The 12699-nt window shown below is 26.8% G+C and overlaps 4 protein-coding genes across 4 annotated transcripts; 1 reads left to right on the top strand and 3 right to left on the bottom strand.

Annotated features, from left to right (window-relative positions):
* Positions 1 to 341: 341 nt before the first annotated feature.
* On the bottom strand, positions 342 to 581 carry OCT59_004467 (uncharacterized protein; the record flags this gene model as incomplete). The annotated part of the gene is made up of 1 exon (XM_066148288.1): positions 342 to 581. The coding sequence occupies one exon, from the start codon at positions 579 to 581 to the stop codon at positions 342 to 344; it is 240 nt and encodes a 79-aa protein (XP_065996906.1).
* Positions 582 to 1214: 633 nt separating this feature from the next.
* OCT59_004466 (uncharacterized protein) lies at positions 1215 to 1873 on the bottom strand (the record flags this gene model as incomplete). The annotated part of the gene is made up of 2 exons (XM_066148287.1): positions 1215 to 1333; positions 1465 to 1873. 2 exons carry the CDS (start codon positions 1871 to 1873, stop codon positions 1215 to 1217), a joined length of 528 nt encoding a protein of 175 aa, XP_065996905.1.
* Positions 1874 to 6679: 4806 nt separating this feature from the next.
* Positions 6680 to 10747, top strand: OCT59_004465 (uncharacterized protein). The gene is made up of 8 exons (XM_066148286.1): positions 6680 to 6912; positions 6991 to 8172; positions 8238 to 8527; positions 8612 to 9363; positions 9441 to 9650; positions 9731 to 9946; positions 10021 to 10126; positions 10201 to 10747. Exons 1-8 carry the CDS (start codon positions 6793 to 6795, stop codon positions 10394 to 10396), a joined length of 3072 nt encoding a protein of 1023 aa, XP_065996904.1. The 5' UTR covers positions 6680 to 6792; the 3' UTR covers positions 10397 to 10747.
* Positions 10628 to 12159, bottom strand: OCT59_004464 (uncharacterized protein; the record flags this gene model as incomplete). Its single annotated transcript, XM_025317408.2, has 2 exons — positions 10628 to 11349; positions 11419 to 12159. The coding sequence occupies 2 exons, from the start codon at positions 12157 to 12159 to the stop codon at positions 11035 to 11037; spliced, it is 1056 nt and encodes a 351-aa protein (XP_025178405.1). The 3' UTR covers positions 10628 to 11034.
* Between the last annotated feature and the right edge of the window lie 540 nt (positions 12160 to 12699).

Below are 12699 nucleotides of genomic sequence, written 5' to 3'. Positions count from 1 at the left end.
TAATTATATATATATATATATATACTGTCAGATAATACAGTCAAACCTCAATATACTAATACAGTTGTTTTAGGAGAATTGTATCAGTATATCATATTATCAGTATATTATAAATTTATATATATTATGTGAAATTTAGATCGTTGATCAATTTATTATAAAATTAGATATAAAATTTGTATTATTATTATTAAAACGATAGATTTAACCAATATTTATTAGTATTTGTATATTAAGAAACAAAAATATCAGTATAAATATTACACAATTTGAATAAAATGATCCAATGTAGTTTGTTTTAAACTATTAATATGTGATTTTAAAACTTTATGTCTTAGTTTTCATAATAAACTTGTTTCATTTGGATCAATAAAAATATCTAATAAATATTCAAAAAATAAAACAAGATTATCCAAATTATCTAGAGTTTCCGTTTTTGAAATTACCTTTGGAGATTCTTCAATTAGATCCGTTTTTGGTTCATCATCATTTGATTTTATTATGGATACAATTTCTTCATCAGTTAGCCCTCCATCAACTTGTAAACGATCATCAATATGAAGGAATTCTTTCACATCCATAGAATCATCATATAGAAATTGGTTATAAGTTCTTGTAATTTTATTTTATTGTAAGCTTTTTGATCAGCTTAATCTTCATTTTCTTCGCCTTTATCAATTTCATCTTGTAAAAGAATTCCTATATGCCTCTAACAGTTAACAATTGTTCGTTGACTTACAAAATCCCAAGCTTCTTTACTAAAATTAATAGTATCACAAATATTTATAGGCGTAATTCCTTTGTTTAATTCTTGAGAAATTTTATACGCTTCAATTCTGTTCCTAATGATCAATTTCTGGTACTGTGCTTAAATAATTAAAAATTAATAATCCTTATATTTATAAGTTAATAATTAAATATCAATTTACCTTAAAAGATTTAATAATTCCTGCATCGTAAGGTTGCAAATGTGCTGTAGTATTTGGTGGCAGAAAGTATACAGTTACATTTGTCAATCTTACATTTTCATCAATAATGTGTACGGGAGCTAGGGTTGGTAAAATAACCGTTAGTTATGAATTTGGTTAATTAACCGGTTAATTAACGGTTAGTTAACGGTTAATTAACCCATAAATAACCTGTATATATAATTTTAAGGAAGTTAAAATAAATTTATAATTTATTAAATATTATAAAATTTTAATATATTTTATTTATTCTTCATCATCTAAATTAATAACATTTGCTTCAAATCCAAATATACTATCATTATCAGAACTATTATTATTATCATCTTCTTTATTTTCATTATCAGAACTATTATTACTATCTTCTTCATTTTCATTAAAATTACTACCCATTTAGCTGTATGAGATTCTCAGAATAAATAGCATCGAAAGAATAATGGTTTTGGAGTACAAATAACAAAATTTTGAACTGATTCTCGATTAATATTAGACCAACCATCTGAAACCATTGTAAGAGATTTAGCTTGTAAAATTTGTTCATTACATTCAGCTTTAACTTCATCAAAAACATCATCAAGTAATTCATCAGCAAGTTTTCTTCGATTAGGTAATTTGAATGCTGGACGTAATTGTTGAAAAAACTGAATAACATAATTATTTTCAAGAAAAGAAAAAGGAACTCCAGCAGCAAATAATGCTTGAGCTAGTAAAATTTCAAGAGTATCTTGTTCTTCTTCACTCATACGATCAACAAAATTCTCAATTGTTGTATTTTTTAAATGCTTTTTTGATGTTTTTACTGTAGGAATAAAAGTAGAAGTAGTAGCATCAGAAGTTTCTAATAGTTCAGGAATTTGTTGTTTCTTTGTTTTTGCACTTTCTGGAGCTCCAGGACAAGCTATCATTAAGATGAACTTGCATTCTTTTAGCTGTACCTTGTTCAAAAACTTTAGAACAATAATTACAACGTACAGAAGGATGTGTTTTTTTCTTAGACCTACTACTTTCTTCATTACTTTCTGCTTCAGTAATTATTGTCCAATGTTTCCAAACAGTTCCCTTTTTTTTTACCATGATAATGAACAATAAATTTGCAAAAAAAAAGTGTTTTTTTAAAAAAATTTATCTTAAAAAAAAGATCATGCAATATGTAGATCATAGATTTAATCAATATTTATATTAATTAATATTTAATTGTGTAACAAAATAATGGATTATCATTTAATCACATGATTTAAATTCTGCATTTTGATTGGCTAATTATAAATAACGGTTAATTAACCATTTTAAATCAATCATAACTAACAAAATTAACGGTTAATTAACCATGGTTAATTAACCGTGGTTAATTAACCCCCATCCCTAACGGGAGCATTATCAACAAGTAATAGAATTTTGCGATTTTGTAATCGCATTCATTTATCCAATTTTGTGAGGTAATCATTCCATACAGACACTTGCATCCAGGAAGTTGAGTTCTAATAATATTCTACCAGTAAATCTTCTTTTTTTTATGTAATGCTTGAGGATTTTGGATAAAAAGTGATTTATTTTTTCTGTACCAGTTGCATTGCATATGAAGAATAGTGTAACTCGTTTTTTAGATTTTTTCTTCCTAGCAAGAGGATCTTGCGCTAACGTTTTTGAAGGTTCAAGATCCCAATACAACTCTATAAATGAAAAAAAATTATTATATGCTCAAAATTATTTAAAATATATTCAGTTTATCCATTTCATCACAATTAAAAACATCGTTTAAATTATAATTTTTAAGAATTTCACATAATTTATTCCTCTCTTCGTCTAATGTTTCCAGAGGTGCACTATTTGCTTCACCTTACTTAACATGCTCTTTTAAATTATACCATTTTTTAAATTTATCCATCCACTCATTAGAAACTGAAAACCTAGTAATTTCAAATTGCTGTGCAAAGAATTTAGCTTTTTCGTGCAAGATATTACTATTAATTACAAGATTTGCAAAAAGTGCGTTTGTAATCTATAATGAAAGGGCCTCTTCAACTTGGGGAAAATGAACCTGCTTTTCTCTTTGTTTATTTGATTCTTCTAAATCTGGATTAATAAAAAGCCACTTATTTTTTTTAAAAAAATATCAGAAACAGTATTTTGTTTGATATTATATAAGTTGGCAAGTTCTGTTTGGGTAAGTCATGGTGTTTTTTGAGAATCTAAACAGAGTTGATACTTTTGCGCATGTGTTAAAATAACTCTTTTGTTTGGTTGAGAAGAATTTTCTTTTTCCTTGTTGAGACATAATACATGTTTTGTGTAAAATATAAACTATTAAATAGTTTTTTTATTAAAAATATTTTTTGAGAACAAAACATTTGTCATATGTAGAAATTTGGGCATTTACATTATGTAAAATAGCCGATAATCTCAATGTAACATGTGGTATAATCTGATTATCGTTACATTTTATTATACACAATGATACAGGAATAAAGGATGAATATCAGTACATGTTACATTATGAATCTATATATGATATCGGTACAGTGAGGTTTTTTTATTAAATATGAAATAGGACAGTGAAAATTTATTGATATAGGAAATTATCAATATATAGGGTATTGATACATTAAGGTTTGACTGTAAATAGGTATTTTCATATAAAATGAAGTATTTTTAGTATATTTTTTGTCAAAATGACAAAATACTAATTAAATTTATTTTGATAAATATAATAATTAATTCATAATAATAGTAAATTGGTCTGTTCACCAAAATAATTAGTAGAGAAGTATAATTCTTAGTCCATTAAATGCTATAAAATCTATTATATTGTAGCTATTGTAATTTTCCAATAAAATTAAAAAGAAAAGTAAATCTATATAAATTAAATAATTTTCATATTTAAAATTAAATTTGCCAGTAAATTTATATAGAAATTTTATACAGTATATAGAACCTAAAATACTTTAAAATATAAAATAAAAATAAAGAAATAAAAGAAAATTAATAGAAGAAAAAATCTATTTCCAAAAAATTCTATAATAAAAAATAAGAAAAATTCAAAAAAATGGCATAACTCTTGTTTTGATTGAAGAATTTATTAGTCTTCTTTATTTAAAAAGTATAGAAATTAAAAAAAATGAAGTTCAGATGTTCATTTATTTATAATTTAAAGATAAATACTAATATTAATCCAGGTTTAATTTTATTAATTTTAATAAATTTTAAAACTGAAAGGATTTTTTCAAATTAGTTAATTGTTATAAGAAAGATGGAAAAGCCTGAAAAGTATTGAGAAAGGCATTTAATAATATATTTAGAAGTATTTATTAGTAGGTAATTTTTTTAGTAAGATAATTTGTTTTTATTTAGAAAATAGATATATATTTGAAAAATAATATTATTCTATGTATCAAATGAAAAAAAAGCCAGTTGATATTATTTAAGAACTTGAAAAGATAATACCCATATACTACTTATAAATATATTAAAACTGTATCATATTTGTTTTATGTATTAGTTATAAAAATATAATATATCAATCCGTTAGAATAAAGGTGATTGTTTTTGATATATTTTAGAAACATTTTATAATTTATTTAGAGTTTTTCTTTCTATATCATTAAAGTCATTAAGTTATTTAATAGAGATAATTAGAGCACTTCTGCTCATTTAAAAATATTTTCTTATTCTTACTTTATGACTTTCTACTTTGTGTTTTACAGTTAATGTTACTAATAATAAGTTACAAATTTTAGTTTAAATAATATGAAAAGAGATATAAAAAGATTAAAGAAAAGATTAATAGTAAAGTAAAAATATTTAGAGTATGTTTATTAAGAGATTTAAGTGTATAATAAAAGAAAATTTTTAAAAAATAAATAAAAAATATAAAAATAATTTTCTAAAAAAAATGGTTATGAAGAGTTCTCTTCATCTTTTATTTAAAATTAATATATATGTATTTATTAAAAAATTATAGTTTAATTAATATTTAATTAATTAACATCTAAAAGCAAGTTTTTATATTTTAGTTTAATATTTTATAAGAAAAATTTTATATATTAAATAAACCTGTATATATTTTTTATAAAATAAAAAATAATTAAAAAAAATCTTTGAAATTATTTTATAGTTTATTTTTCTTTTTTTTATCACTTAAAATAAATGAAAATATTTTGAATATAGAAAATGCAATAAAAATATTAAATAAAGAGTAATTAAAATATATTATCATTTATTAATTAGAATAATAATTAATTATAAAATAAAATGATTAAAAAATATTATCAATTAATTATTATCATTTGAAAAAAAAAATATAAACTTTTCTGTTTTATTGCAATTTTCTTAGAAATTTATTTCTTATATATAAATATTACAAATTATTATTATTATATAAAATTATAAAAATTATTATTATTTATAAAAATTATTAAAAATTATTATTATAAATAAATAATTATAATATAAAAAACTGTAACATTTTTAGTAATATAATTTTAGAAATTTATAATTAAGCTTAATTGAAATTTTTTTTTTTAATAAGCACATTGTTACACTTTTTTACTAAATTTGAATAATTCTTTTTTAAGGTTATGTTTGACAAGCAAATTTTATAGGTGGTATTTTAGCACAAAGTTTCACGTGGCAGTTTATGATCTTGGAAACAATGCTACTCAAACTGATATATTAACAAAATGTAATAATAAGTTGATGATTTGTTCTACTTTTGTACGATTGTTTGAAATTCCAGTGTGCATAAATTGATCGCTCCGCTCACGGTTTTTATAGTAATACATATTTTAGAACATTATCTTCTCTTATTTTTTATTACGCTTATAAAGTTTAAATTACGTTTTTTTTTGATTTACTTTCTTTTTGTATATACTTCTTGACTACCTTTTTCCTTATTATTGAATACTAGTTCATTTCCAACACAAAACATTACGTTATGGTCGATAACATTAGCTTAAATTATGACAATGATGACACTATTGACCCATATTGTATGGGCTGTAATCGTCTCATTGAAGAAGGAAACGTTGTTGCCTTCGGAGAAGGTATATGGCATGTTCAATGGTATGTTACTCGAATCGGTTTTTTATATTAAATGAAAATATACGTTCCTAATTTATTTCTTGTTTGCTGCATATTTAAGCTTTCTGTGTGCTAAGTGTCATAATTTGGTCGAGCATGATTCTAACCTTTTATTATTATCTGACGGGAATCCAATATGCGAAAACTGTTCATATAATTGTCATGTTTGTAAGAAACCTATATTAAACGAAGCTATTATGACAGGTTAGAAACTAAACTAGTATATTTGTGGACAAATTCAATTCAATAAGAGATGTAAATTATAAACAAAATTAGACAAAATTATTTAATTTAAAATTGGTGCAAATATTAATTAAAATGGAGCTAATCTGCATATTGATCCTTGATGTGTTTAATTAGGAGACGAATCGTTTCACGTCGACTGCTTTCGTTGTCGACAATGTCATAAACAAATAGAAGACTTAATATTTGCTAAAACAAATCAGGTATGTTTATATGATAATACCTGACCGTTATTGTATGAAATGTCAGCATCACAATTAACAAGTATATAAAAAGAATATTTTCCGCCATTTTCTCAGTAGTTGTTATGGTAATTTATTTCTGTGGAAATAATGATGATGATAATGAAATCACGTGGTGTTGATTATTAAAGTCATATTTCATATATTGGAAAAAAAATTAATTTTGGAATAATTACAATGGTGGTTTACAAATTACAAATATATATTTATCTCTCTAATTATATTTAATAATTGAAAATCAATACTTTAAGGGAATATACTGCATGTCTTGTCATAACGAAAGAATCAACAAAACAAAGAAAGCAAAGGAGAGAGAAATCTCAAATCCACCATCAGTATTGGAAAAGTCTTTACCATCATTACCGATTGAAGCCGAATCAGAGGTATTTAATTCGTTAAAAACTACATGTAATCACATTAAAACCTATTGTAATTCACATTTATTTAATTAATTATTATAGCAATCTAGCAGGTTGGAACCACCTGATCGTTCCATGCGTCATAAAAGATCTTTCGAACAAAATAATATTTCACCATCAATATCACCAAAAACATCTTCGGATACTATAGAAATACCAAAAGCACATACTCTACCTCCATCAAACCACGTAGGTCGTCGTCATTCACGTTTATTTGATGCCAGTTCACTTAGTGATGCCTTCAAACAAAAGGTTTCTTCAAATGCTTCGAAGGCACTTGAACAAATTACAGGGAAACCTAACGGACATACTAAGATTGATGATAAACATAAAAATCGTGGAGATTCTTCCGAAACTTCAAAGAAAACTGGTTTTTTTTCTAAAAAAAATGAATCGTTAGATAACCCTCCAAAAATTCGACAAACTGAAAATCGTGGGAAAACAACCGGGTCTCATACTAGAAATGCTTCTATTACAAGCTTTCGAAGTGAACCTTATGAAGGTGGTATGGGGCGCACATTTTCAATTTCTAGTCAGCGAAGTGATATTACCGATATCTTATCAAGGAAGAGTGATCACGGTGATACGGACAATTCAAGCCGAAAAGCCGGATCTCCCTCTTCCAGCCGAAAAGCAAAATCATCGAATATTCAACAAAGTCACCCGCATTTACCTCATATTGATGAAAATACTACAAATGTTCAATTAAGTCCACCATCACACAGTGAATACTATTCAAATACACCGGATTCTCCAGCCACTTCGCGTTCTAGTTCTCCCACTAGTCCAAGATTTCGACCTAGTCTTAGTAACAAAGCACCTCCAGTACCTCGCAAAAGCGGTCATTTTAATGGCTTGGAAATTGGCCCACCAGTACTACCGCCATTGTCGTTCTCAAGTGGAGATGATGACTTGAGTAGGCTAGTTGCAAGTGGAAAAAATGACGAAAAACGCAAAAATAGGCGTGGAGATTTTTCGAAAGATAAGAATATCAAAATATTAAATGGTGTTGATTCGATGGATTTTGAAGGGTTTTCATCCGGCAGTTCTCCTATGTCACCGAACAGAAAGAACAGTGGATCTTCAATAACTTCATTATCCAGCCGAGAAAATGAAATAATCATAACTGAACCGGAAGATGTACCATTGGAAGAATTACAAAAAGCTTATGCTGATACAAAAAAGAAATTGACAGAAGCTGAAAGCAACGTCCGCAAAATAAAGGTATTTATGAATATTTAAATTTATTGTGTATAATATTTATTAACAATATTCCATAAATTATATAGAGAGAAAGTAAGAGAGCATATGAAGAATTCACTCTAGAATTTAATAATGAAATAACACTAAGGAAAAAGACCGAAGAGCAAATTCGTGCACAACTTGATAAACAGACTCAGCAGATAGAAGAATTAAAGAAAGAAAAAGCTGAAATGGAACAACTGATTAAAGATTCTCGATTTACAAAACAACAATTGCAAGAAATGCAACATAGTTTAAGCGTAATGAACGTACAAAAAGAATTAAATATTAAGGAAATCGAAGGATTAGCTAAAGAAAAGCAAGCTGGTCTTGCCGGGTAAATATGAAATAAATATAAAAAAGTTTTTTTAATGATTGTTGAATATTAACGTGTTAAATTCTTTTATAAATTTTATAACAGGACTTTTTCAATTAATTCTAATAGTACAAGTGATCTTCCAACTTCTCTTGCCAGACATATTTCAACTCATCTTGACGAAGTCAAACAGAATTATTTATCGGAGATTAGATCTTTGCAAACTGAGCGAGATTTATTAAAGGATGAGACCGAAAATCTTCGATATAAACGAGACCAGTTTATCGAAGAAGCACAAAAACTAAATGAAAAGAACCTAGAATTAGCCGAAATGAACAATGACTTATTAAAACAAATTGAATTACATAACAAAGGAAAAAATCATAATGCATTCAACTTCTTCAAAAGTAGTAAATTACCACATGGTCATCATCATACAGATTCTGTTTCTACTCATAGCAAAATTTCTGGACATGGTAAATCGCCTTCAGTATATAATTTTGAAACTGATGCTCCAGAGGGTGCATCAATTGATTCTTTACAGAAAGTTCGCGGTGTTACACCCAAAAAGTTTAAGTGGAAAAACGGCGGCAAAGTTTTAAATAAACTATTGGCAAATGCAAATGTAGTAGTTAACGATGTTAAACCATATATGATGGGAACTTCATCGTCTAATATTAGCTTGCCCGCGGTATCAAATGAAACTCGAGATGAGGCAAAGAGGAGAATGATGAGCCAAATGCTAGATTATACAATGAATCGTCCTCATAATTGGCAACAATTTAATTTAGCGAGTCCTGTAAAATGTGATTATTGTCATGAAAAAATGTGGGGTGTTGCAGAATTAAAGTGTTCAGGTATATTGGGGAAATTTTTTTTAAAATAATTTATTATTTCTTTACATTTTTACTAATAAAATTTTTTTTTTTGACAGGATGCTCATTTGCTGTTCATGTAAAATGTTCATATCATGTTACATCAAATTGTACTATTACTTCCAGAGCGATCCATTTGGAAAATGATCCAGATAGTGATGTTAATGGCACTTTTATATTTGGTAATGACTTAACTAAACAGTCAGAATTGGATGGAAATGATATACCAAATGTTGTACAAAAGTGTGTTAAAGCTGTCGAAATTAGAGGTATACATCAAATAATTATATTTTATTTATTTATGCCCTTATTTAGAATATAGCTGTTTTTTTTTAAAAAAAAAAAACAGGAATGGACCTTGAAGGCATTTATCGAAAAAACGGTGGCGCCTTACAAATGCGTGCTATTATATCAGCTTTTGAGAAGGGTGAAGAAATTGATTTGGATGATCCAGACCAATTTAATGACATAAGCGCGGTAACCAGTGTTTTCAAACAATATTTACGAGATCTACCAAATCCCTTGTTTACCTATGAGTTATACCCAAATTTCTTGGAATTAGTTCGTAAGTCTACATAACTAAATTTTATATTATATTAATTTTCAATTAGAATAATTTAACTTTAAACGTTTTTATAGCCATGCCTAATGGTGAAGAAAAAATTGAAAAATTTCGAGAATTATTATTACAACTACCGAAGGTCAACTATGCCACCGCAAAATATATAATTGAACATTTATATCGGTGAGAGTTTTTACACTTTATTCCATGTTAATTTATTCTTGTTCAACTATATTTAAACAATATTATTTTTTTAGGGTAAAACAATTTGAAGCAAAAAATCTTATGACTGCCAAAAATCTCTCTCTCGTATTTGGACCTACATTACTTCAAGGTCCTGATCCAAATTCCGAAATTTTTGATATGAATTTCAAGAATGCGGCAGTTGAATATATTATCGAACATTCTAACTCACTGTTCATAAATAATGGAGAACGACCTGGATTTATATAGAAAAAAATTTTTTTTTTTCGGGAAAGCGGGACATTATCATAATTAATACGATTTATAATTTGGACTATACATTATTTAATCATTTACTAGTTTTTATATAGCATAGATTTTTTTATAAGACTTAATTTATTACTTTTGTGTTTGTTGTATTTAGTGTATTTAATAATCAGCGAAATTATATCATTTATTTTTTTGAAAAAAGTAATTTTATATTAATTTGATGTTTATTTTATATATTAAGTTTTTTCCTGATGTTTAACTTTTTTGTACAGAAAAAAAATCCAATTGTATTGTATACTCGTTAGTTTTATTATAAAATTTTTTTTTGGTTATTTAACACGTTTTAATTATATATATATGGAATTGATTTATAAAAAGTCACGGTTGTGTGTGACTTACCAATTTTGGCTATAATGTAATACCTCTAAATATATAAGGAAAATTTTATTACTAACAAATATACCAATGGAATTTTTTATCAATCCATAATTATTTGCATTGAGAACCTATCAATATTAATAGAAACTCCATACTCACTGATATTCCCTTATTCCCTCCCTGAATAATTAATTTAGTTATTCTCAGGTATCAATGGAATAATAATAATAATAATGTGTCTATAATTATCATAATTATCTTTATTTCGCTGTTTGAATTAGCCGATTTATAAAATCGTTCAAAACTCTTTCCCCTGCCAATGGATCTCTAAACATGTCATGTTCACATTGCTCATACAACAACATAGTCTTTTGATCTTCCGGGGTTTGTGCTTGAGCAAATAAATCTTTAGTCCCATCACATAAAGTAACGCGATCACATAAACCATGCTGTACAAAAAAAGGTTTGCGAACTTCTCCAAGTTTTGTTTGTATCCATTCAGTAGCGTACAATAATGTCAAACCTGTAGCTACTCTTAAATTTCCATGATAAGTTTGTGGGTCCGAGAGAAATCTCTACAAATAGAGTATATTAGGATCAACAATAAGTTAAACATTAAAAAAAGTATTTTAACATATAATTACCTCTATAACTTTCGGATCAGAACTACTTTTTCCGCGATGTGCAGCTACTAAAGGTAAACGACCTAAAGGAGAATTACCGATTAATTTAGCAACAATTTCAGCAAATTTACTAGGTCGACTCTGATTAGCAACATGAATTAATGGGCACTGTATACATAAAAAGTCAAATGTATTTGGATGTTTAATAGAATAATCTATAATAATCAATCCACCAAGAGACCCGCCAAATAAAATCAATTTTCTTTGACAATTTTCTTCTGCATTTTTTTCATTGACATGATCTACGACAAGTTTGGTTGCTTTTATAAAGTCTTGCCAATCAGTAACATATGCATGTAATCCACTAGATCGACCAAAACCTGGTAAATCCAGTGCGATAACACGAAAACCTGCCTCTAATATTGGAATACAATTTTCAGAAAAACGGCCCCCGTAATCGTTTAATCCATGAACATATAAAACGTCTGCATTACGTTGCACTTTAGCAGTTGGTAAATACCAGATTTGATAATGAATAAAACTGTCTTTTGCGCCATTGAAAGAGAAAGGGAGTCTATATTCTGAATAAAGATAAGGTGAGGAACGAACGATTTGTTCGGTAGGAGAATAAGGAAGAAAGGCTCTTCCGTAAGTCAAGTCTTTCTGAGATACATTGAACAATTTCAAAAATGGTTCAATTAATATGCTATAAGTTGTATTAAGAAAATTCATAAGTGAATCAGAACTGAAATTTCCCGACATTGTAAAGAAATAATATCTGCGGATTTCACATTTAACATTGATACTAGTTTGTGTAACCGATTTGCAAACTCTTATTTTGGCCACAGTAAAAATTTGAACATAAAAAATGTTGACTTAAACCAAATTTATATAATTATATGACGCTTGAAAATTCGTGCGAATTATTGAAAAAAGAGTTTTTATCTGATTGAGTTCACATGTTCATTCAGACAGATTTCAGAATTACTAATAATGCTATATTTGCGATATTTATGACTAACTGCCAAAGCTCTCATAATTCTATAATCAGGAAATCTTTATCAGATTTATCAGACTTACATTTTTTAACTATATGAACTACAATCTAGAATTATAGTAAACATTTTATATTATTATTAAATCATTTTTTCTTCACTAATATGTGATGACCGGTGCTCTTGATTGCAAATTTTAATTGTTGCAGCATGTGATTCAAATGATGATTTCCGCCCGAGTTTGTTGATCTTTCAATAATTTCGTCAAAATCTGTAGATGCTGAATCAACGATACTTCCCAATACAT

Source organism: Rhizophagus irregularis, chromosome 12 (assembly GCF_026210795.1).
Source record: "Rhizophagus irregularis chromosome 12, complete sequence".
Lineage (NCBI taxonomy): Eukaryota > Fungi > Glomeromycota > Glomeromycetes > Glomerales > Glomeraceae > Rhizophagus > Rhizophagus irregularis.
This window is presented reverse-complemented; position numbering and strand designations above follow the sequence as displayed.

Coding starts and splice junctions, on each gene's coding strand:
- OCT59_004465 (XM_066148286.1), top strand. CDS start 6,793: ATGTCTTGTCATAACGAAAGAATCAACAAAACAAAGAAAGCAAAGGAG. Junction 8,173..8,237: donor GCAACGTCCGCAAAATAAAG/GTATTTATGAAT, acceptor TAAATTATATAG/AGAGAAAGTAAGAGAGCATA. Junction 9,364..9,440: donor TGCAGAATTAAAGTGTTCAG/GTATATTGGGGA, acceptor TTTTTTTGACAG/GATGCTCATTTGCTGTTCAT.